This window comes from Pezoporus flaviventris, unplaced genomic scaffold (assembly GCF_033815535.1).
Source record: "Pezoporus flaviventris isolate CSIRO_AGI_PZ_B2104156 unplaced genomic scaffold, CSIRO_AGI_Pfla_v1 ptg000013l, whole genome shotgun sequence".
NCBI lineage: Eukaryota > Metazoa > Chordata > Aves > Psittaciformes > Psittacidae > Pezoporus > Pezoporus flaviventris.
This window is the reverse complement of record NW_026892561.1, coordinates 17457520-17481217: the sequence shown is the minus strand read 5'-3', so window position 1 is coordinate 17481217 and position 23698 is coordinate 17457520. Positions and strand designations below refer to the sequence as shown.

Sequence of the window (23698 nt, the reverse complement as noted above, 5' to 3'; positions counted from 1 at the left end):
AGCTAATCCTTTTGGAAGAGTTTCACCAGTCTCCTCTTCCCAAACTCCCCAAGGGCTCTCCAGTTACTTTCCAAATACCTACATGCACGCGGCTGCAAAGCCAAACCCTGCAAGCCTGGGACACCAGTGCAAGGTTGTCAGGACAACATAATCAGCCACCCAAGGCACAGGTGTTAGGCTACATCTCTAGTTCCATGATCTCATGCTATATTTTCCATACAGTCCCTGCCTCATTCAGCAAATGGGTAGTTGCTCACTGTTTCCCATCTCCTCCTCACTCTCATGCACAGCCTCAGGGCTCCCTGTGCTTACAGAGTATTTTGAGCTTGTGTTGAGCACTGACTTGTTTCCTCACAGATGCTCTCGGGAAAGCACAGAGAAGCCCAAGGCTCCATGGATACCTCCCTTCCCAGCTTCTCCTCTCCAAGGCACATATTATTGCATCTGTACTGCAATGAACATAGGCAAGAGGAGAGCCAGAGCTGCTGGGGGCTAGCCAGTTTCAGGTTGTTGATCTGAGATACCAAAGATGAGCTCTCTAGAGCACTAACCTTGCCTGGGCTCTCTAAGAGCCCTAAATAAGACTGGTCAGAAAAGGATCATTGACTCTCCACCTCACTTGAAGCCATCAAGCTGATAAGGATCCTAGGGCAATGCTTGCTGACGTTCACCACCAGCTCTCCAACTCTGTGCCACAGGGTCTGCCTGTCTCCTGCCACGGATTTAGTCTGCTCCAAGACCACAATTCAACCCACCAAACAACCCTCTGAATGAGCCCCCTGTTCTCTGGGTCATCAGAGGAGAAATCTGATCTCTCCTCTGAAGCAGCAGCTCAGAGGGCCCGAGGCAGTGGGAATCTGCTGTTCTTCACCAAAAGTGCTGTCGGTATTTGATCACTTGGAGTGTTTTGACATGGTTTGCAGTTGGATATGCTTATCCCCAGCCTGTGAACTTATACACGTCAATCAGGCAAGCGTGTCAGCCTCCACATCAGTGTTTAGAAGGTCTAAAATTGACAAGATAACCTTTTTATGACCAACACATTACCACTCAAAGGAATGGAGACAAGAATTTGATCTCCAACAAGATAGGAAACCATTATTCACCTTTTTAGACCTGAAGAACTTCTAACCCTTTTCCTGCCTTTCCATTGCAAGTCCTTACCATTTTATAAAGGTGTGGGGTTTTTTTTCGCTTTGTTTGGGATTTTTTGTTTTTAATGAATGTTCCATGCAGATGATTAGCAGTGGAAGAAAAGACTTAGGGAATGCAAGTCAGATTTGAACAGCTGGTGTTATCTGGGATCTTACTCACTGACCTACTGCAAAGCAAAGGCACTCATCCTCAGTGGTTTGAGCTTTATCATGTGTTACAGGACAAGCATTTTCTAATGATGGGTGACATACTGTACCAGAACAGCATTAGTGTAAGTATCAGGCATCTGGCAAATTATTTCACTCTGGAAAGGTAACAGGAGCAACTGAATCTTTGTCATATTCCCCACAAAAAAGCAGTATTTGCCACCCCCATGTCCAGTTCCAAGCAAAGACCCTACCTGTGGCTTCCTTGGGATTTGTGCCCTCTTCACCCTACATGGGCAGAAAGATGATCCACTGGTGCAGGTACACAGGAACTCTCCCACAAGTTCTTCTCATATACAAGTGCTCACATTACACAAGAAGGTAGCTCCCACCCTGCCAGCCTGTAAACACCCTGTGCACCAACGGACTGGGGAAGTGGCTGTGCGCTGGGGTTCACAAATGAATATCCCCATTACACCAAGCTCTTTACTCAGTTTGAGGTATCCTCATGCCCATATCACAGCTGACAGGAGCCACCACAGCTACACTAACTTCACTTAAATGCTGAGCCACAACTTTTTGAGCAAGGCAAGGATCCAATCCTTCATCTAGACAGCATCTGCTACCAAGGTCACACACTTCCGGGAATGTTGCTTGCTCCAGCTTCTATGTCTAAGCACTACGAGTCTTCCACAAATACCTGAAAAGACCATCAAGATTTAAATCTCCAGATTAAAACCCAGACAGTATTGGCCAATACCATGTTGAGTTTCATCCCAGTCTGCATCTGCCACAAGCTCCTGTATCATGCATTCACAAAGAGAAAGTTAATTAACATGATATCACTCAGAGCTGGATGCCTATCTGTATCATCTAATCAGTGTCCTCAACTGAAAAGTAATCTCTGACTTGATCTTTTCTTGGCCACCGAACAGTGCCTGAACAGAGGAAGCTTTGTTTTGAGCCACTAGAGACACAACAGTCAGCTCCCAACACTTTCCTGGCATTGTCCTTGTATTAGAGAGCAAGGTAGAACCTGCTTTCATGTCAGACCTTGATCTTTTCTTTCTGGCTTTGACAAGAAGGTATCATTTGTCCCAGGGAGTTGCTCCAAAGGCCAAGAGCGGGCTCAGACATGGAGCACAACATGGTAAAGCAGCACCATGACAGTATATCCCAAGGGGTCCAGTCCTGAACATAGCAAACTCACAACCCACCCAGCATGACAAGAAGTCATCTGTCATGCAGTGACTCCATCACCTGCAGAAGATAAGGCTCAGCCAGTATTTCTTTGGCAGGATCCATCCATACCCTGAAATATGGCACATCAGAATATGAAATCCAGATGACAGGAGGACCCACATCTGCTACTGCATTGCACAATTGCAAGCTGGACTCGTGTTTAGGCTGTGTCAAGCACACAGGTCAAATTGCAGAAGGAAGGCCTGGTTTCAAGACCAGGTTGGACAAATCCTTGGGTGAGATGGTTTAGTGTGAGGTGTCCCTGCCCATGGCAGGGGGGTTGGAACTAGATGATCATAAAGTCCTTTCCAACCCTAACTATTCTATGATTCTAAGACAGGTTTAAGACCATAAATTCTGCTGATTTCACTAGACAAAGATCTGCCCCCTTCCACAATACTGATCCTTCCCCAAATTAGATACTGTACACAATAACTTTATACATACACAGACCTTGAGGTACTCTTATTATAGCATGTCAGTACTTCTTGGCAAGATTTTAAAAGTAGGCAGCCTGTCTATATGCCATGGGTTTTATGGAGGGTTTGTTTTCTGGGAAGTAATTTTGTAAGTGTAAATTGATCGTTAGACTGATGGAAAACCAGACTGATGTAGGTGAACATTTTCCAAATAGGAGATGGCTGTGGGTGGGAAAGACAAGCCTTTTATCTTCAACAGATTTAAAAAAACCCCAAGTTTAAATGTGTTTTAAGAAGCATCTGATTGAGGGAAATTTTTAAGACAATGTTAATAACCATTAATGAAAACATCTATTTTTCTATTGCAGACCTGGCTAGTGTTAACAAAGGCATTGCCAGCAGCTGAATCCTGCAAATCAGGCTGATGCTGGCTTCATGGCTCACAGCAGCTCCTCCACACCACACATACTTCATCTCCCCCAGGTAAACTCCCTTAAGCAAAGCACATCTCCACCTCCAGCCACCAGTGACTATCAGCCTCACCCCAGCTCAGATTCCCTTTGCTCCACTAGCGCCAGCCAGCCTTGCTCCAAGACCACCAAGCCTAGTGACAGAGAAATCTCAAGCTAAAATTTCCCCAACCTGCCCATGCCAGAACATGTCTAACCCTTTACCCTGATGCTTTGGAGCTCTCCTGCACCAAAATAAAGTACACGATTTTGCCTTTCCATGTCATTCATCCAGAAGTGGGGTTTGGAGACAACCAGTCCAAAACCCATGCTTGGCTAACATTAAAAAACACTAGCACTTACAACAGGTATCACCCTTGTACTTTGTAAAAGTACACACAAATGCTACAGTCTCTAGAAAGAAATTTTCCAACACATCATTTTCTCTTAGAAAGAGCAAGGGCTTTAGAAACACAGCAAAATTTACACACAAGCATCTACCCTGCTGTCCTTCACAAGATCATCACAAATCAGACCAGGCAGCTTCCTAGGGCACATCTTCCCACCTCCTCCCAAAGCAAGGCAACCTGTGAAGCCTGCTTTTGTAAGGTTTTGCCCTCCCTCCTGAAACACTTTCACCTAATGACTCACTAATTACATCCCAAATGAGCAAACAGGCGCAGATGAAAGGGAAGAGAAGACCTTGCACCAAAATACAGCTTTTTTAATTCTCCATGGAAAGCCTTCTCCTACATGTCAGACATTTCTCTAGTCTTCCTGCTGTGTTTTTTCAGCTCATTTTTGATGCAGCAGAGGCCAGATAAAGGCTCAGAGATGTTCTGTAATCACAGTTATTGTTAAGAGAAAATAGAACCTGTAAAGTGATTAAAAGTAAGTCTTCATTTTGGGGAGCAAGGGGAAATAGCTGCAGGATGACCCAGAATGGAGTTTCAAGCAGTTTGGGTCAGGCAGGCTACCCAGCACCCTGATCCCAAGACATGATTTGGTATCTGGAACAAACTGGACAGTGCTGGGTTGGGGCTGCTCAGGGGTTTTGAAGCAGTTGCAATTTATAGGGTCAGGCACCATGTTCTTCTACCCTGAAATAGAGCAAACCCCCAAACTAATCCAAGAAATCCAGACTGTTCCTAGGAAACTACATCTTGCAAAATAAAAATCAAGTTTTCTTTAGAGAGTCACGCCATTTGAGAATATTTTTTTTTCTGCAGGTTGGTCTTGGAAAACATTTTATAGCACAAAAAGAGCAGAACAGTGACTGATGAAAGGCAGGAAGGAGAGCATGTTATTTTTAACACCTCAGACAATGAGTTGTGAATCCATATCCCCAATTTGGTACCATCTGTACATATTTGTTGAACCTCTCCATGTCAGAGGCCCGGAATGAGAGAAGCTCCTATTGGAAAACACCTATCCATACCTTTTAGGTAGTCCTAACATGGAGTTGCCCATGGCCCTGCCATGGAGGATTGGTGGTTACAGTGAAGTAACAGACCAGGTGAGAGCTCTTATGGGCTAACTTGGCCTGCAGAAATGCCTTCCCAGCAAACCCCTCACTGCTGCCCTGGGAGGGAGCCAGGGATAGATGTCACCCTCCAGACCCACCAATCTGTCCCCTGGCCACGGAGGACCCGCAAGGTCCAGTTTACTCCCAGACCAGGGAACATTTAATATAGGAAACCCAAGGAGCAGAAGCTTCCCCCATGGTCTTGCTATACGCTACCCAACACCTTGCTGAATGTGGAGATGATTCAAAACCTTCCCTCTCAGAGTCAAGGGGACACCCCTTGCAAGAAAAGACCAGGCTGTTTGGTTTTTTGTTGTTGTTTTTTTTTTCAGAGATTTTTTTGTCTTTTTAATTTCATCTTGGTACGCGATTTCTGACAGTGTGTCAGCATCTCCCGCCGGGTCAGCCATCTCTGGAACCTGCTACATTCAGTGTCAGATCGTACGGTGGCGATGAGCCAGTGTTTGAGCCTCACAGTCACTTGCATGTCTTTATGGGTTGTTGCTTACATCATTTGTGAACAGCAGCACAAAAGGACACAATGCATGAAAACGAGAGTGGGGATGAGGTGAGGGTCAGCTGAAGGCTTGACCTTAAGGAGAACTTTCCCCAGGTTCCCATGGCTTTGGCAGGGATGAACACAGGAAGGAAAATGCCTCCTTTCTCCTTTGCCTGAGGGGTGATGATACAGGCTGCAGTGTTTTCCAGAGCCATGACAGCAGTTCACACTCATCTAGCACCCATCTTTGAGGGTACAGGATGGAGTTGCTGGTGAAGGCAGGCTTGGTCCTCCTGTGGGAAGGAGAGAGGTGATACAGAGAAGCATGGCTGAGCCATGATGGGCCCAGATATCCACCAGGTCCAGCAGTGCTTTCCAGCTTGCACTAACCCCACACTGAACATGTCCAGATGGGGACCTGGCCACCATGCTGTCCCCATCAATCTGCTGGCAGAGGAGCAGGTACTTGGAGCCAGCCCTACTTTGGGTTTCAGTTGCACCTCAAAAACAGTAGGGCAACCAGAGAGCACCAAAAATAACCAACCCCAAAATCCAAACCTATTGCCTGAAATGAACTGATGTTCCTTCCCTGCCACTGGGCTTTTGCAACCTAAACATAACATTTATAAAAAGTAAATTATTTCATCTTATAACTTAAGTGCATTGAGTGTTTCCTTAAATATGGTTCACGCTGAAAATAAAGTTACTTTTGCTGTACAGTAAATTTCTGATAGACTTAGAAATAAACTTTGTTGATACAATCTGGCAGGTGTGGCTGTGTAGGACATCACCCACAGCCACACAACTCTGCGCACACACACACACGTGTATGCCCATTCACACACACATACACACACACAGCCCCGTCCGCAGGGATGGGGGTGATGTTAGGGGTTTCTAGCTTTCTATATTCACATGGGAACACCTATCTTAAAAGTCCCTGTGTTTAAACAGTGAGTGCTCAAGCTGGTAGAGGGAACAGAGGGAAAACCCTGAAGTGAAATTTTCCCCTTATTTCTCCAAGGCATTGTCAGCTTTTCAAATTTCAAACCCTGGCTGATGCTGCAGGCTCTCTCCTTGAAGATCAGCAGTTTCCTCTGATCAGACTGAAGGTGGTGTGGAGGGAATAGGGCACCGGGATGCTCCCACAGGAGCATGCCCCTCCCCCTGCCTTTCCTCCTGCTGAAACAAGAAATTTGGTTCCCCGTTTGAAATTTGAAAATCCACCAGCCAGCTGCAACAACCACTCCTGTCCCTAATCCTAGGCTCCTAAGAGAAACATGAAACTATGCAGCCCATAACTTAACTCGCTCCTTGAGAATCCCAAGCTACAACATATTGTTTGACAGCATCTCAGCAGTGTCACTTTCCCCTCCCTCCCAACCCCGGGGGCTCTGCAGCCCCTCCTGGAGCAGCGCAGCAGTGGTGCCTGCCGTGTGCTGGGGCCCACGTCACGCTCAGGAGGTGAAGTAGGAGTTCTGCATGGAGTAGAGGTGGTCGATGGGATTCCCCACTCGTGCCTGGAGCGGCCCCGCATCAGTCGTGGTGAGGAAGCAGTCACCCAGGTTGCTCAGTGAGGTATCATCGCTATCCAAGTCGTGGAAGAGCGGTTCAGCACCTTGGGAAGCAGGGAAAGAGCAGAGGGGCTTCAGAGCCTGCATTCTCCTACAGCACCGTGACAGTGCCAGGTACCCCAGCTTTTGGAGTGCAAGGATTTAGCGGTGAGGTGACCACCATCTTCCAGAATCACTGCATCCCCATGCATGCCTCCACCACACAGCCCCCCACCGCAGCCCAGCATCTCCATGAAGGGCAGAAGGCAAGAGACAAACCACAGAGATTTACCATAGGGGTGCATGTGGTCTCCGGGCATCTGTGGCGGGGTAAGCCCTTGCCGGAAAGGGTCGGAGCTGTAGACACTTTGATCCATGCCCAGCAGCTGCTGGGGTGGGGGCAGAGTGGTGTAGTGGTTCAGCATTCCTTCCAGCCCTGCGCTTCCACTACCATTGGTCTGGGCTGGAAGACAAGAGCAAGTTGTCAATGCGGTGGGGCTGCTGCTTTTTTGGGGGGCCCAGCTCCCTTGGGAAGCCCAGAGAGGGCTGGGAAATAGGGAGATCCTGAATGCAAGGAGAACTGGGTGCAAGGGGGTACCTGAGCTCAGGCGCTGTGTGTTTTGCTGATCTTGCTGCTGCTGCTGTTGCCTCCTGGCAAGCTTCTTCATCTGGGTGAGAAGAATGGGAAAACCAGGGTGAAATCATGCCCTGACCAAAGTGAGGAGGGAGGGGAGCCCCAGCACCAACCTTAGTGGGGGCTACCCCTTGTACCCACCTTTGCTCGCTGGTTCTGGAACCAGACCTGCACCACACGGACACTCAGCCCTGTCTCGGCTGCCAGCGTCTCTCGAACCTTGGAGGAAGGAATGACAGCAGCATCTCAGCCCACTCTGCCTTTCAGGGGGACTTCGGGAGGGAACAGAGCAGCCAGGACAAGTCCCTGCTCAGCATCCAGGACATCCCCAGTGGCTGAAGGCAGCTGAGCATGGGCCCTTCTCCCCTTACCTTCCTGCAGGGCTTGGAGGAGACCTCAAATGATGCCTTGAATGCCCTCCGCTGCTGTGTGGTCAGGATTGTCCGCGGCCGCTTGGGACGCTTGTGATCCTTCCCATCCTCAGCACCCTTCCCTGAGGTTTGGCCCAGTTTGCAAATGCTGTCCTCATCGTCACTTTTGCCTAAGAGGAGGGGGGGAAAGAAGCAAGTCCTTTACAGACAACAGGCCATGCACTCCATTTCCCAGCATGTCCAAAAATATCTGGGGGACTTAAGCTGGTGTTGGTGGGAATCTTCCTGTGAATGTGTGAGAGGAGCTGAAGTTTGGGGCTGCCTTCCCCACAGCAGGTCAGAGAGGGTAAAAGCTGCTGTGACTCATAGTTTGGGGCTGCTCAGCCTGCCAATGCGCTTTTGGGTTCTTCTTTGCCCCAACAGTCTGAACAGCTGCAATGTGAAATTCTAGGACACCTGATTTTCCCTCCATCAGACCCAAATCCCTGCCTGCTCTGCAGCTGTGACCAGGCCTATATTTTCCCCTTTCCATGGAGTTTTAAATCTCTCTAGCCAGAAGCTCAGGCTGCTTCAAGCTTCACCCCTCAGGTACTCGCTGCAATGTGCTGCTCCATTGCATTCCCAGGCACTGGTGTGTATCTCCCTGCTGACCTCCGCCGTGCAGGGCTGCAAGGCCTTTGGGCAGAAGCTGCTCCAGGAAAACATCTTACCAGCCCTCCTCATTTTCTGCACCACCACTCTGCTGACAGCCTCCCATGCTCAGCCATTGTGTGATGGCTGTAATGCAAGTCTGACAGCACAGGTCCTTCTCACACACAAGCTGTTATTTGCTTATAGCCTTTTCCAGAAAGTTCCTCCACCATCCATTCAGGAATTGATAACAGAACTGAGGTGCTGGTTTGGAGGCTGCAAGGCTGTTATGCCTCTGGGACATGGGGATGCATGAGGGAGTTGTAAGCCTAGCTTATAGTAACTCATGGTGAGAGCAGGTCAGGCTGAACCCCATGGCAAGACCTAATCATGGATCACACGCATCACAGAAGCATAAATCCAATGGCAGCCCAGTCGGGAATGAGGAATGACAGGAGCAGCTCTGCAGAGCAAGGTGAGGCAGTGATTCCAGTGGAGGAGCAACGATGCTCTAAGGTAACAGTTACCTCTTCCATCCACGCTGCTGGGTTCTCTCCTGGGCTCGTCAGCTGATACAGAGACCTTCCCTGTGGCTAGGGCTGGGCAGGCTGGGACAGGGAGAGAACTTCACACTGGTGATCCCCAAACAGCCTGGAGCTAGGTGCTGGCCCCCAGGAGACAAAGCCTTGTTGCTGCTGTGAGCTCCCTGCACAGCCACAGTGTGCCCATGGCAGCAGTGGCAATGGGAAAGGCAAACTGCTGTTTTCTTGAGTGTCCCAAAACAAGGGACACGGCAACACAGTGGGTCTGAGAAGCCCAGTGCTAGGGGTGCTGGGTGTGGAGTCTGATGGCTAACGGGGCTGAGCAGTGGCTGTCACTGCCTCCTCAGTGCCAGCACAGAGTCTACTCTGCTGAGCTGCCTGCTTTCCTGAAACCCGAAGGAGCTTGATTTTGGTGGAAGGGTAGAGAGGGAAGGGAGGAGGAATGTCAACCAATGGGGATATTTTAGTGCCTGAACCCCTTTACATCCTAATGGGAGGCAGGTGCCCCAATCCCCTCCAGTTTGCAAGGGGCAGAGCCCAGCAGGGGGGAGCCAGAGGCTCATGGACACCATCAAGCAAATGATGCTCAAAACCAGTGCCAAGGGGAAAACCCGCTCGCAGCAGCCCTCCAGAGCCCTGCCCCCCACACAACACCTGCTCTGCAAATCCCTCCCAGTGTCAAAGGGAAAGAAGGGAAAGTGAAGCCGGATTTGGCAGGGTATTACTTTTAATTAACTCTCCCTTTCAAGCCTTTCTCCACCAAGGAGGGGGGAGAAATTAATGAGTGTCTGGGGCTGCCCCTGACGTCACCTGGGAAGGGGCCGGAGCAATGGATATTGTGCAGCATGCCCTTGGTCCGACCCGCCAAGCCCGCATCCCGCCGCCAGGGCCAGAACATTCCTCACTTGGGAGGATTTAGGGAGAGGAGAAACGTTAGGACACTTTTAATTGGAAAGTGGGGTCCTCTTTCAGAGGGGCTTGTTTACTTAGGCTGGGCGGCGGAGGCTCAGGGGAGGAGGTAATTGAAGCGAGGGTTTGGGAGATTACAGACAACATATGGCTCCCTTTTTATCTGTGCTTTCTCATAAAGTGGCCTTTGGTGCGCGGCGGCTGGGGGAGGGAGGCCGGGGGTCTTCAAAGCAGCAAGGGGGAGACAGGGGAGAGGTTGGACAAGCACATCGCACACTGCTGGTGAAGGGCAGCTGGGACCAGTGCCAGAGTGAAGACGCTCCCTCTGCATCCCCCGGCCTGGTGTTGGGGTCCCCAGGAGGGACATACCAGGAGGGGACAAAGCCGTCCCATGGTGGTAATCCATGTGGGATGTGCTGCCCCCCACTAAGCCACCAAAGATATACAACATCCCAAGACAAAATGTTGGTGGCCACTAAAACCAGGCAGGAACAACAGTGGGGCTAAGCTATGGGGTCTGTGGGGGGACAGGAAGGGCTGGGACCCCCCAGCCAGTAGCTGCCAGGGGATGCTGGGGCTTTGGGTTGGGTTTCCACCCAGCCAAGGGGTTGCCGTGCCCTTTTGACTCCCACATTGGCCCTTTGCATCCCTTGGGTCTCAGCTGGAGTTTCCACCTAAATAAGGATTTCCCCTGGAGGTTTTTGCTTGTTGTTCCCAGTTTGGCTAGAGCCCCTGGCAGGGGGCTGGACCACTGGCCGATGAGTCGCTGGGGAGGAAAAGCTTCCCAACCTTTCCCAAACTGCCCTTTTCCCCTATTAGGAATAAACCCAAACCGCTGTGACCAATTCACTTATTTTCCTGCAAGATGTCTCCTCATCAGTTCCTATTTTATCTGAAAGAGTCTGCACATCCCAGAAGGAAAAAATAATAATTCTTCACTCCATTAAGGACTTTCCCAGGGCTAAGGCAAGAGGCAGCACCAGTGTGCTGGATCCTGCTACTTTCCTGCCTCTCCAGCAACTCCAGCATTGGACCATCACTCACTGGCTGCCTTCAGCCACCTCTGCCCATTGCCTCACTCTTTACTGTTTAAATATCATCACTGTTATCTGGGAGGAGGATTTTTTTTTCTTTCAAGCAAGTGGGATTGCAGAGGAGCACAATACTAAAGAGAAATATGGGCTTTGAGCAATTCTTGCTCCATATCCACTGAAACCACCTGTCCCCCCCCCAACACCTGCTCCAAGCTGCATCATTGCCTGAGCCTGGCAGTGAGGACTTGGCTTTGCCATGTCTGTGACCTGCCTTGCCTCACACCTTGACAACCTAACCAGCTCCTAAGCAGGCTCGTAACACTGATTTCTATTTTATTAAATCCAATGCTTTGTTCTAGCAGGGGAAGGACAGTTCCCCCCCCAGCCATGCTGTCAGCCCTTCCCATAGCACAGCATTTCAAAGTTGAATCTTTTCCTCCACAAAGCAGATTTCCCCCCAGCGTTGGGTTTTAAGAGTGACCCAGGTGCACAGCATAAGGTTGTGCAGCCTCTCAAGAAACAGGGCTCCATGGGGACAGCATTAACACAAGGATTTCTGCTAGCAGATCATTTCCACCCTCCTGGTGACCATTGCTGAGCTTTCTTACTAAATTTGTCTTCCTGGGAAACATTCAGATTTTGTTTGCATTGACTGTGAATACATATTTCAATGCTGATCTGATGTTCCGGGCAACCTGGCCTGGCAGTGACACCCTGGCTGGAGCAGGATGCCAGGCCCCTGCCCACCTACAGGTGCCAGCTAGGTGCCACCTCTCCTGCAGCCCCCCTCGGCTCTTCGGTGTCCCATCAGTGTCATCACACTGGGTCTGCTGTCTGGGACAGTGAGGCACAGGGAAAGGACACAGAAGGTAGTCACTGGGATGCTTGGGACCATGACTTTTTTCAGAAAGAAAACTCTTGTTTACAGTGTATTTACAGCAGAGGCAGCTCCTCTATTTCCAAAGGCAAGGAGGTGAGAGATGTCACCTTTGGCCAGCATGACTCTCCCTCCTGCTCCTGGAGAGGACGTATGCCCCTCAGGATGGCGTGCTGCTGCCCAGGCCAGGGGCACAAACCATTACAGAAAGAGCCTATTGAGATGGGATGGTCCCCAGAGTATCCTCTAGCACTGCAGACCCTCCGCTCCTGAAGTACCCACTCATGCTCTTGCTACTGAGGTGGGAGAGACTCTGGTTGGAGAATGCGACGTACATTTCCCTTTGGACCATGGGGCAGAGTTTCAGGGTAATGAGCCCAAACCTTGCTTCTAGTGAGCACCACTGCACTCACAGGGGCCTCAGAGCGGGACCAGCCAGGAAGACACTGGGCACGGGCGGCCCCTTACCAGAATCCGACAGAGCCGGGCTCACCAAGCTCAGCAGCTCCCGCTCCTTCTCGTAGTCGCTCTTACAGAGGAGCTGCCCCTCCTTCAGCACGAACTCGTCGCCCTTCTGCAGGAGCCGCTCGCAAACGCAGCAGCAGAAGCAGCGCAAGTGGTAGACGCTCTTCTGGGCGCGCATCACCAGCTCACTGGGCGCGATGGCCTCCAGGCAGCCGGCACACTTCACCGCGAAGAGCCTGCGGGAGCCAGAGGAGATCCCGCTGGGATGCCCGGCAGCACCACGGCTGCACCCACAGGTGGCGCAGTGCTTGGGACCCGTGGCAGGGAGATGGGCGTCACGGGATCACGGTGTCACCCCGTTGGTGCTTTGATTGCATTGAGGGGCTGCGCACAGTGGCACTGTCTCCCTGCAGTGACACGTGCTGCATCTTGCCCTGTGCCAATGGGGATTGCTGCGTTTGGGACAACTTTAGCATTTTTGGTTGATCTGTTACCAGGTGCTTACCATGAATGCAGTCAAAGGACGAAGACACCAACATCTGCATGCTCCAGCTGAAAATCAAACAGGTGTCAAACCCAACAGACCAGCTCCCACTGTCACAAGACATGGGACACACATGAGTTTTACCAAGCCAACCCTACATTTCTACCTGCCTCCAGATCACACCTAGACATAAAGAGATGACGGAGATGGCAATGGAGCCAGTAAGCTCATCCATGTCTTTCAAGAAGCACCTGAAGAAAGCATCAGTACTGTAAGTTACCCACAGACCGCCCCATCCCTCTGACCTGGGTCACTGGCACAGCTCTGTTCCTGCTTGCAAACATAATCAAACACCCAATATATCATAAAAATCTCTACAACAGCAAGTTTTGTGTTAAGGCTGGTGACAGACTGAAGACTAAATATGTCAAAAGGAAAAGAGAAATCTCAGCTTGTTCCTTGACATTGATGGGACAGTGTGTGAAGCATCACTAATGGTACAATTCCCAGGTTTCACCACACTGGCTTTATACTTAAAAGTCAAAAATAATAATGACAGCAATAACACTGTAGGTTGAAACAGAGCTTTTCTTTCTCTGACTTTAAATGTCCTTACCAAGAAATTCAGTAGCATGATCATTGATTTATAGCTGGGGAAACTGAGGTAAGCAGAGAGGAGGCAGCAACATCAGTGTTGGTTTGAGAGGATTTGGATTCACCTGGAGCTAATCCCTGGGCTGGATGTTTTAAGTGAATGGGATGTTTCACCCAGTAGAGATGTTTGAAGATACCCCCAGATATCTGTATTTTTTGCTTGGGCCCCATAAGGAAAAAAAAGTCACTGTTTACTCAGCCTTGTCCTAAATATCTGTGGGAACTGGACATTACTAGTCCCCTGTCTTGATGACCTTGGCTCAGAAAGAGAAGTCAGAAGTCAGCACACATCCTGTGAAGGTTATCTCCGAGCATCGCCCATGTCCCAGCCCAGGGATGCCCCAGGGACCTGCATGGGGAGCAACGCATCCAGCCTTCCTCCAACCCCAGATAGCTCCCACCTCTGTGGTCCCATCCCATGTGTTTCCAAGGGAAAACCTGAGGTGCTGGGGGGCTGCAGTGCTGGGATGACTGGCTGGGAGGGGAAGGAAGAAGGGCAGCCCTGCATCCACCGGTGGGTTTTCAATCCTTTCGCTTTTTTTGGCAGTTACTAAACAAAAAACCCCGCATAGGAAATGGAAAGTGCTGAGTCAGCCCCAGCCCAACAAGGAGAGGACCAGACGTAAGCAAAACCCTCAGAGCAAAACCCTCAGAAAACGGTGATCATTTTACAAAGTTTTTGTGGTGAGCTCGATAGCCCATAAAACAAGGAGACAAGGGGCAGAATAAGGCATGTGCGTGTCTTTGTGTTCCAGAGGTACCTCCCAAAGCGAAGCCTCCTGTAACACCAGAGATGCTACACAACAGAAGATTCCCAGCAGCAAAGGTGCATGCACCTTGCTGCAGCCCATGCACAGCCTCTGCTCCTACGAAATCCCAGCCAGGCGTCATCTCATTTCCTGTCACCACTTCAGTTGCCCAACAGCTGATAAAGAAGGCAGCCAGCTGTGCAAATTGCCAGAGGGGGACAGGCAGGTTCTGCCTTGCAGGCAGAAAGCCTGGGAGAGTCGGCAGCAACTGGCTGCATCTATGCCCATCCCTTGCCTGCACGGAGCCAGTGACCCTGGGCAGGGCAGTGTCCTCCACAGTACGAGGAGGGCAGTTATGTGCAGGAGCAGAGGATAATGCCGGCCTCCCCATGCTGAGGGCAGGGTCAGCCACAGAGCATCACCTCCCAGTGCCCAGTGCTGCAGCTGGTGAGCACCCAGCTCCAGAGGCAAACAGCTGCCTGCCAGACATGCACAGCTCTCACAGGGTGAAAAGGGACACTGCCACCTGCCAGTGGTGCCTGCCAGCCTTTGAGGGTGCTGACGGCTTGAAGGGCTGGGAATGGGGTACCCAAATGTATCCCACTTTATTGGTGTTGGCTCCCTCTCGCCTTGGGGTCTCTCATGGACACTTCATGCCAGCATGTGGGCTATGCACACTCCCTCCTCAGTTTTCCCAAAATGGTGGGGATGAGCATGAGAATGGGGTGCATCACTCTCCCCATGATAGCCAAATCCTGGGAAAGTCACAAATTGTAGCATACCCCAAGAAGTAGGAAAGAGGTGTTGTGAAATTTTCATAAACCACCAGTGTCACTACGGAAAGTGGAAAATCATCAAACAAAAGGTGGAGGTTAGGGAGTTTATAATTCTGTGTAATGCTATTAGTAGCTTTTATTTTTGTACATTCAATTTTAATTTCCCAGGTTTCCATACAACTCTCTGTCTCTAAGATGTATGTATTTCCAAGACCCAAGTGACTACCCTGGAAGGAAAGGGATGTATATTCCTTCTAAAGCATCCCTTCTGGAGGGTTATTTTCTTCTTGTCCCAGCTCTGAGAAACTCAGGCTTGTGTTAATATTTTTGTAATTGTCTTTAATTATGTCTCTCATATCAAAGTGAAGGTGATTTGATTGCTCTGGTAACACATTCTCACCCTGTCGAAATGAAGCTTTACCTGTTGGGATTACTAACTGCTCTCAGTAATAAAATATTAATAAGCTATTACATTACTGCTATCTGATCTTTACAAGTGAATGCGTCCAAAATCTCTATTTCCAGGACACTGATTAAAGAACCATAAACTTTTGCCAATTAAGCACAGTAGCACCAACCAAGCGATGGATGTTTCTAAGCCCAAAGCATGTTGCAAAACAGGAAGGTGTGAGATTTAGGTAAATGGATGCCTAATATTACGCACTTAAAGCTGTACTTAAGTTGCTGAATAAATTACTTTCTTTCCAAATTGCTGAGTTCCCAGCAGCTCCCAGTGAGAGATGCCAGACGGACCAGTCATCTTTCACTGTCCAATGCAGGACTCCCCCATCCCTGGGCAATGTAAGATGCAGAGAAATCCCCATAAAACCTCTTTCACAGTATAAAACCATTAAGAGCTCCTTATAAATCCACAATAAACCAAGATCTTAGGCAGTAAAAGGTCACAACATAAAAACTTCAGCCTACCACAGGTAGTAATGGGGAGAGTGCAAAGGGCATCCCAGATCTCTACAGTCCTGGAACAGCCCTGGACAGTACCAGCTCCTGTACAGGAACTGGGGAGGAAGAGCATGCATGGTTAACAACCCCCCCATAGATAACCCCATGTATGGGTAACCCCATGCATGAATAATCCCACTGGAGAACAACCCCATAATAAGGGCAACCTCACATAGGATAACTAGCACAGACAACTCCTGCACAGGTAACCCAACTGGTCAGCCAGAGATGGGGCTGAAAGGAAGTTTTCTTCCGGCACCAGATCTAGCAATTAATTTAACATTTTTGCCTGAGCAAGGCACACCAGCCTGGATCCAGAGATGTTTTCCTCCACCTCTGAGATCTTCAGCTCTGTGCCCAGCTCCCTCCTTGCAGAACACATGAGATACTTTGTCCCCTCTCTCCCTCTTTGTGCCTCCCTTCAGCTGCAAAGGGGACTTTGGATGACATTTCTCTATAGGAGGCTGCACGGAAGAGAAGGGTGGGACTTCAACAGATTTTAAACCAAGAACAAATTACCTACCCTTAGATTTCAATAGAAGTGCTTTTATTACTGCCATCATGGGGATGGCAGAAGACAATTTTTCCTTTCGTAGCCTGGGGTTCAAAAGTTAAATGAGGCTTGGCTAGCAGCCTTTGGGTTTGTTTAACCACGTAGGAAGCTGGCAGGCACAGTGCAGGACACTGGACAGGGTGACCTGCTCAGCACTGTGATGCTCAGTAGAAACCCAGCCTGCCACAGACAGCTCAGTGAAAGTCTCATTGAAGCACAGACAGTGACAATTTGTAAATCTAAACAAACCCACTCAATCTAGCAGAAACTGGGACAAAATATGGTGATGCCAGCAATTTTTATCACAACAGACAACCTTTTGCTTCTGATCTTACAAACGTTCCTGTTTCTATACTGATTAATCTGCGTTATTATTATTATTATTTATTATTTTGTATTTAGGTCCCTTTTGAAATGAAAATCCACAGTTTTGAAACAGAAGGGGGGGGAGGCAGGGTATTCAAGAAGATTTTGAAACAAAATATTTTGCCATTTCCAGAAATGCAACGTTTCTGCTGGAAGGTTCCTAAACAAACTAGCCAGCCTTACAGATGTCCCCCTTTTCTCTGAGACAAAGTCTCACTTCTCTACGGAATCCCTCTTCCTCAAGAAAGCCATCCCAGACCTCTCCTTTTGGGTTTCCCATCCATACAGCATCACTGAAACCTAGAAATTTCTACACGTGTCTGAAGGCACCTCTGGGACAGCTCATCCCATGTCCTCTCTGACACCGATGGAGGGGGAGGTGTACAGGCAGCCCCAGTTTCTCATCAGAGTCACTACCCCCTCTTTCTCCCTTTATTTTGAGCTGACAGACTGAAAGGAGCTGTGATTGACGGGCGCTTCCCGTCTGCTGTCTGTCTGCGTGTGTCGCATACAAACACAGCCCTTTGGAGCCTCCCCGGGGAGGGGGCAGTGGGTCAGGGATGCCGATATTAAATAGTGATGGACAAACCTCAAACGCTGCACAGAGGCTTGGCTCAGGCAGCAGGTAAGGCAAGGCAGCTCGGCTGGGCACAGGAATAATTTCCTGCCTGCCTGCACCAGCCTAGCCCAGGGATGTGCTGAGAGGGTCCCTCAAGTGACCACACAAGCTCCTGGCTGAGGGCTGGAGCAGGTGCCATAGGTACCAGTCCCTGTGAAGCAGCTGCCCTGCCCATCTCCCTGCCAGGGCTGCCCACAGCAGATGCATCTGCAGGGATGCTGGGTTTTCCAGCACCTTGGTGCAGGGACCTGACTCATCTCTTGCTCTCAGCATGGCCCAGGAGGAGTGTAAGCAGACCTCAACCAACCCATCCAAGCTGTAAAGGGCTCCAGCCAGGCCATGCTCACAGACATCCCTAATCAATGTCTCTCTGGAGAGCAAAGCCATGACCTCAAAATGGGGATGAGTCAATGACCATGCATGGCACGAGAGGTGCAGGAGGAGGCTGGAGGCAAGCACCGGCAATAAGCAGCAGGGCTCCATGTGTATGGATGTTGGATTGAGTTGTCTTGGCACTGGGTCATCTTCTCACTCACTGTCACTCATCAGAAAGGGGGAGGGCAGCACCAGGTCCGCCAAGGGCTGGCAGTGGAAAAATGCCAGTTGTTGTCAACCCTGCAAGCATGGCTTGGGAAAGATTTGCTGTCCTGCTGCTGCTGGGCTCACGTCACTCTGTCCTTCCCTCCAGCCCTTGTGGGGCAAAAGGATGAGGCAGAGGGACTGTGGCCAAGAAGGAAGGGAGAGGGATTCACCCACTATGTATGGTGCCTGCAAGCGCAGACTCCAGCCATAGGCATTGGGGACAACGTGGATGTTCAGCCCCCAGGAAGTGTGCTGAGGCCATGAGAGGAGCTAGGAAAGGGCTGAGACCATCTCTGTGCTGCAGAGAGCAGGCTGGCATGTCCTGGGGTTAAGGAAAAGAGATTCAGATGGCAACCCAGCACCAGCGAGCACAGGAACCTCCAAATCCACACCAGGTCTCCAGATTCCCAGGCTGATGCAGGAAAGCACCCCCAGCCACCCTTCCTGTGCATCCCAAGCCCTCAGAGAGCACTCTGGTGTGATGAAGGAGGGATGTTTTCCCCGGGACTGTTCTTCTGACCCTTCTCCGTCTCCTGGCTCCCTCCCCCTCTACCCTGAGGCGGACAAGTGTTCGCTTTACTGCCTGGCAACGGGGCCGGGGCTAAGCTTGCTAAAATATGAGTGTTTTTTGGCTGGAGTACTAGAAGGCTGCAGTCCTACAGAGAGAAAAAAATTGAGCACTCCATGCCATGGCTCCAGAAAGGGGGAGAATTAGGTTTCACACCGAGCAGGCTGGACCATGGCATTCTTTAGTTAATGCTTAACAAACGCCCAAACAAAAGCGGCCAACTTCGCTGCGTGTTTGTAAAATGTATTCTCAGCAGATTCGGGTTTATTGGGGAATTCACTCACTTTGCAGCAAGTGATGTTTTCCTTTTTTTTTTTTCTTTTTTAATTTCCCTTCCCCTCCCTCCCCCCCCCCCCCAGCTCAAGCCCTTCTCATTCCTGCTGCTTGAATGCATCTTCCAACCCTTCAAGGGGACATAGCAACCGGGCTGAAATGGGCTTATTTCATCCCTTAGGCTGATGTGAGCTCGCCTTCATGGCCCTTGGGAGCAAGTCCTTCCCGGGGTCCAGTTTAGCTGCTGCTGGCAGCCAGGAATGGGGAGTCCAAAATATCCTTGGCCTCTTGCAAATCCACCCCTGAGCAGTAGGCTGGTGGCTGTATTCTCTGGGAGACCAGTGAAAGCAAGGAAAGGAGGTGAAGCCTGGGTCCTGCTTTTAACCTTTCTTCACCTAACCCAGCTCTCTCAGGGTCCAAAGCCAATGGTCCTACCCCATCCAGCATCATGTTCTGCCATGCACCCCAGCCCTGCACACATCCCAGCCTCGGAGAACCCATCACAGTGGCAGATGCCAACAAGCACAGTTTGCTTTCAAAGGCAGAACTGCTGTCAGTGATGGCTGCAGTGTGGAGGCAGGGGGACAGCCCTGTCCAGGGACCCCAGAGGCTTTGGAGGTGTTAAACTCAGGGATAAACTGGGGGATCCATGCATGGGAACCCCACAGGAGAAACCCTAAATGAGCTCTTGCCTTGATGAGAGCACCTAAGATGGTCTTACATCCCCTCCTGGAGCCTGGTGCTGTGGCAGAGGATGCCAGTGACAAGGGACACGCTGGGGACAACAGACATACGGGGAACATGGTGGCAAAGGGGAAAGGGGGTTGGCATCTGTTGGACTGTTTAACCTTCCCTCTGCTACACATGAACCATCTGAGCCTTCCCAGGAAAGGGCACCTTCACCCCTGCCTCCTGGGTGAGGTCAAAAGCGGTCACTTAACACCCCCCCCAACCCTCCAGAGACCACACTGTGACACACAGGGGCACCACTAGAATGAAAGGGTTAAATAAACAGACAAACGAAACCTTCCCAGCAAACAGCTGTTGCCAAAATACACTAACAACCCCCAAGCCTTCTCTACACCAAAATAAAAGGTCAAGCAAGTGCATGGCTTCTAAGGCTGCTTTCAGTTGCTCCATTTCCGATGAAGGGTATACTATTAAGACTTTCACCAGCAAGATCCTACAGGAGCTGAGAGCTATGGGTTCCCTGCAGGCCCTTGGGGAGCCTGATAAAATTCCTTTACTGACTTCCTGGGCAAGGCCAGTAGAACAAGACCAAAATGCTGATTTTACTCCATTTCCCTAAAGGCTGCTCCTTTTTGTGCCCCTCTCCTTCCCTCTCCCCCCCCCCCCCATAACAACACATAGCATAATGCAGGGAGCTGGCCCCATCACAGATCTGGTTTTGGAGGCAAGAGGGACACAGGTAAGAGGGGGAGAGGCACACAGAACACTGTTGTCCACAACACTTTGTCCAAGCACAAACACCATCTGAATGGAGACAATCCAAGGACCAATCCCACCCATCCCATAGCACAGCAATTCTGCATCCCAGCCAGTACATCTCCCACAAAGCTGAATTTCGAGCAGCGACCCCTTCCCCCTCGATGCCCCCAAGAAAACAAGGATAATTGAAAAAACACAATATCACTAGTCAAATTTAATATTGAGAGTGAGTGAGCGGGAGCCAGAGGTCAGAATTAATTACACCCCACCATATTTCAGCACGCTGCCGCGGCTCCATGTCCTTTCCTTGGGGAGCAGTGCTTCCATAGAGAGGTCGACAGACATTATTAGAAAGGACTGATTTAAACGTACCCCCAGGAGCTTTTCAGCTTGTCTCTTCAGAGCCTTTGTTTGTACTGAGATTAATGGAGAGGCAAATGATGGAAAAGCAAAGTCACCAGGAGCAAGAGGATGTGCTATCGCCGCCACCACCCTGATTTGGCTGGCTTTGTAAGGAGGGCAGGAATAACTAGGAGAGAAGGAAATGCTGTTCATGTCATTCATTTTGCACATAAAAATGTGATGATCTTGAAACCTCATTTTTGCTTTCCAAGAAATGGATATCCTGGATAAAAAATCCTGCGGGCTTGTTTTCCTGCCCCCTTGGGGATTTTACACACCCATTGGTTTTTTGATGTGCTGGACCACTTCGGGGGGAAGGAGCTATTTTCATTCTCTTCCAGCTTAAGGTACCCCCTCTTGCAAGTCATTATATTTGCTTATGAATTTTTTTGTAAACCTTCTGTGATGGACAATGAATATAGAAGCAAAAAATCAAAAGCTTTTATTTTGCGCTCAGAATTTTGACAGGAGGATTACAAAAAAAAAAACCAAAACCAAAACAAAACCAAACCCCACAAAAAACAACAAAACAAAAACAAAAATTACTCCCCCAAAAAACAAAAGGAAAAGAAAGACCAGTCAGATCAAGTGTAGAAATATCCTTCCTCAAGGATAACCAGCCTGAGCAACCTTTCAACACTCAAGCCAGCCCTATTCTATGCAGAAGAAGGGATAGGGACCTCTTGTCCCTTCCAGCCCTGACTCCCCCATGATGCCATAAATCCACTTCCACCTTGTACCAACAGGTTTAAAAAGGGATCAGGCAAGTCCAGGGGACCAAGTCCACTCCAGCCTGGTCCCACAGGACCTCACTCTTAGGACCACCCAAATTCCTGAGTGCCCAGGGCTCCCCTGGCTTTCTGAAAGCATCACTTTCAAGGGCACATACACTGGGTGCAGCCGTACCTCAGCGCTGGGGCTCCTGACTGCTCTCCCGTCTCCTAGGCTACAATTAAGGCTTGTGTTTTCCTTTATTAAACAGAAAACCCATGTTTCCCCCAGTGGCTCTCTGAGCATCCGGGGACAGGGCCACAGGAGCCAGCGTTTCCCAGGCATTTAAAATTCACAGGACATTCGTGCTGACGTGCCAATGTGGCAAACTCTCATTAGGAGGCAGCCAATATCCTGTCGAGCTTCCTGGTGTTCTGGCAGCTATAAAAATTGCTCAGCTGTATGAAAGCTAAACAGAGTAAACTAAGCCCGACACAGAGACCAGCTGCTTCAGACTGGCTCAGCAAGCAGAGATCTGTGGGAGCACACAGGGAACTGCCAGTGAGGAGATATCAGTCTCGTGGCTGGGTTATTTCTTGCCTTATCTTTTATTTCCATGTGTCCCAGTTCACCCTCACACAGGGTTTTGCATAAATATTGTCTGTGTGTGTTGTCAAGTTGTTGGGATGTTGTGGATTTTTTTTCTCAATAGCATTTCCACAATGGGAAGCAGCTGTTGTGGTTAAAAGGCTGCTCTGGAGCAAAAGCTGCGCTGCACATCCAGATATCTCAAAAGAGGCATCCTTCATTCATAGCTCTGTGCACTAGAGAGCACTATAACATGTGTTTCGATGAAGTTTGTTAACTACTCAGCTAAACAAGCACGCTGGAAATGCCAGAGGAATATGCTCTGGAATGAATGGAAATATTCATCTAAAAAGACATTAAATTTAAGCCACCTTTCTTTTTTTTCTTCCCCACCTCTGCTGAGCTCATGTTGCATCTCTCTGGTAGCATGTGCTCTCGGGCTGGGGGTTCGGGAGAAGCAAATGCTCGGTACGCATTCTGCACCCTCAGCAAAGCAGCACCCGAGACAAGGCTGCGGTAACAGATGAGGGTGTGAGGGGGGGTTCTCACACCATCGATGGTCCAGGGAAGCATGGGCAGAGGAACCTGGCAATGAGCAGCTGACCATGATCCCAACAAGCAATCTGCTCCCAAATGACATATAGTGCATGGAGAAGCAGAGCTGCTCTGTCTTTGTGGGGCTAGTCATCAGCTCCCCAGAGGTATTGAGCATCCTAGAGGAGTAGGGTAGGTATAAATAAGGGATAAGCTAAATAGGGATAAAACCTGAGGAAAATTTGGTTATCAAGTGGTAAAAATTCACTTGCTTCGCTAGAGCTTTCTCCTCTTCAGCCTGGGGAAGTCTGGGAGGGAAGCTTGCATTTTTAGCCAACACCCTCTTGAAAATTCAGTATTATATTTTTTGTGCAATAATTGCATTTCAAGGTGGCTTCAGCAGCCATGAACAACCCCAAGAAAAGGCTTTAACTGATGCCAGTAAAAAAGAGGCAGTCTCAGACCCTGACATCAGTTAGAGGTGTCAGTATGATTATGGGGGGAGGATGCTCAGAAAACTCCAAAGTGGCCTAAAGGTGCTTAGTGCCAGAGCTGATTCAAAGTTTTCCCATAAAATCATATATCTGCCTTCTATTTGCTCTATTTTACACACACACACATACGTGTATACGCATTATATGTTTGTTTGTTTTTTTTTTTAAATGTTTTCCACAGACTTTTTTCAATTCAGACATGAGCCCAAAGTCCATAGTTCTCTGGTTCAACTCAGTTGGGTACTGAAGGGCTACAGGGTGGAACAAGGGGGCAAGGACGTCCTTCTTCCTGTGCCACTCCTGGGCTCATACTACTGTCCTGGTTGCAGGTGCACAGGTGCTCACTTTTCCGGGCTACCTGAGACAGGTCCCAGTGCTGCCAAGGCACCAGGATGAGCCTTCAACAGATTCTACACTAACAGCAACCAGGCTTCCCTTGGAAACAGGTTGCTGCTGCTCATCTGCTCAGGGTTATCGCAGCGCTGG

At 49.6% G+C, this 23698-nt stretch overlaps 1 protein-coding gene across 1 annotated transcript in view; it reads right to left on the bottom strand.

Moving 5' to 3' along the window:
• Nucleotides 1-6877: 6877 nt before the first annotated feature.
• Nucleotides 6878-23698, bottom strand: part of LMX1A (LIM homeobox transcription factor 1 alpha) — a 42463-nt gene continuing 25642 nt past the window's right edge. The window contains exons 3-8 of the mRNA XM_061451060.1: nucleotides 12454-12686; nucleotides 7994-8163; nucleotides 7764-7841; nucleotides 7587-7656; nucleotides 7281-7451; nucleotides 6878-7053 (exon numbers count right to left, since the gene is read on the bottom strand). Coding sequence (XP_061307044.1) covers nucleotides 6893-7053; nucleotides 7281-7451; nucleotides 7587-7656; nucleotides 7764-7841; nucleotides 7994-8163; nucleotides 12454-12686 — 883 coding nt within the window. The 3' untranslated portion in view covers nucleotides 6878-6892. The remainder of the gene's footprint in view (nucleotides 7054-7280; nucleotides 7452-7586; nucleotides 7657-7763; nucleotides 7842-7993; nucleotides 8164-12453; nucleotides 12687-23698) is intronic.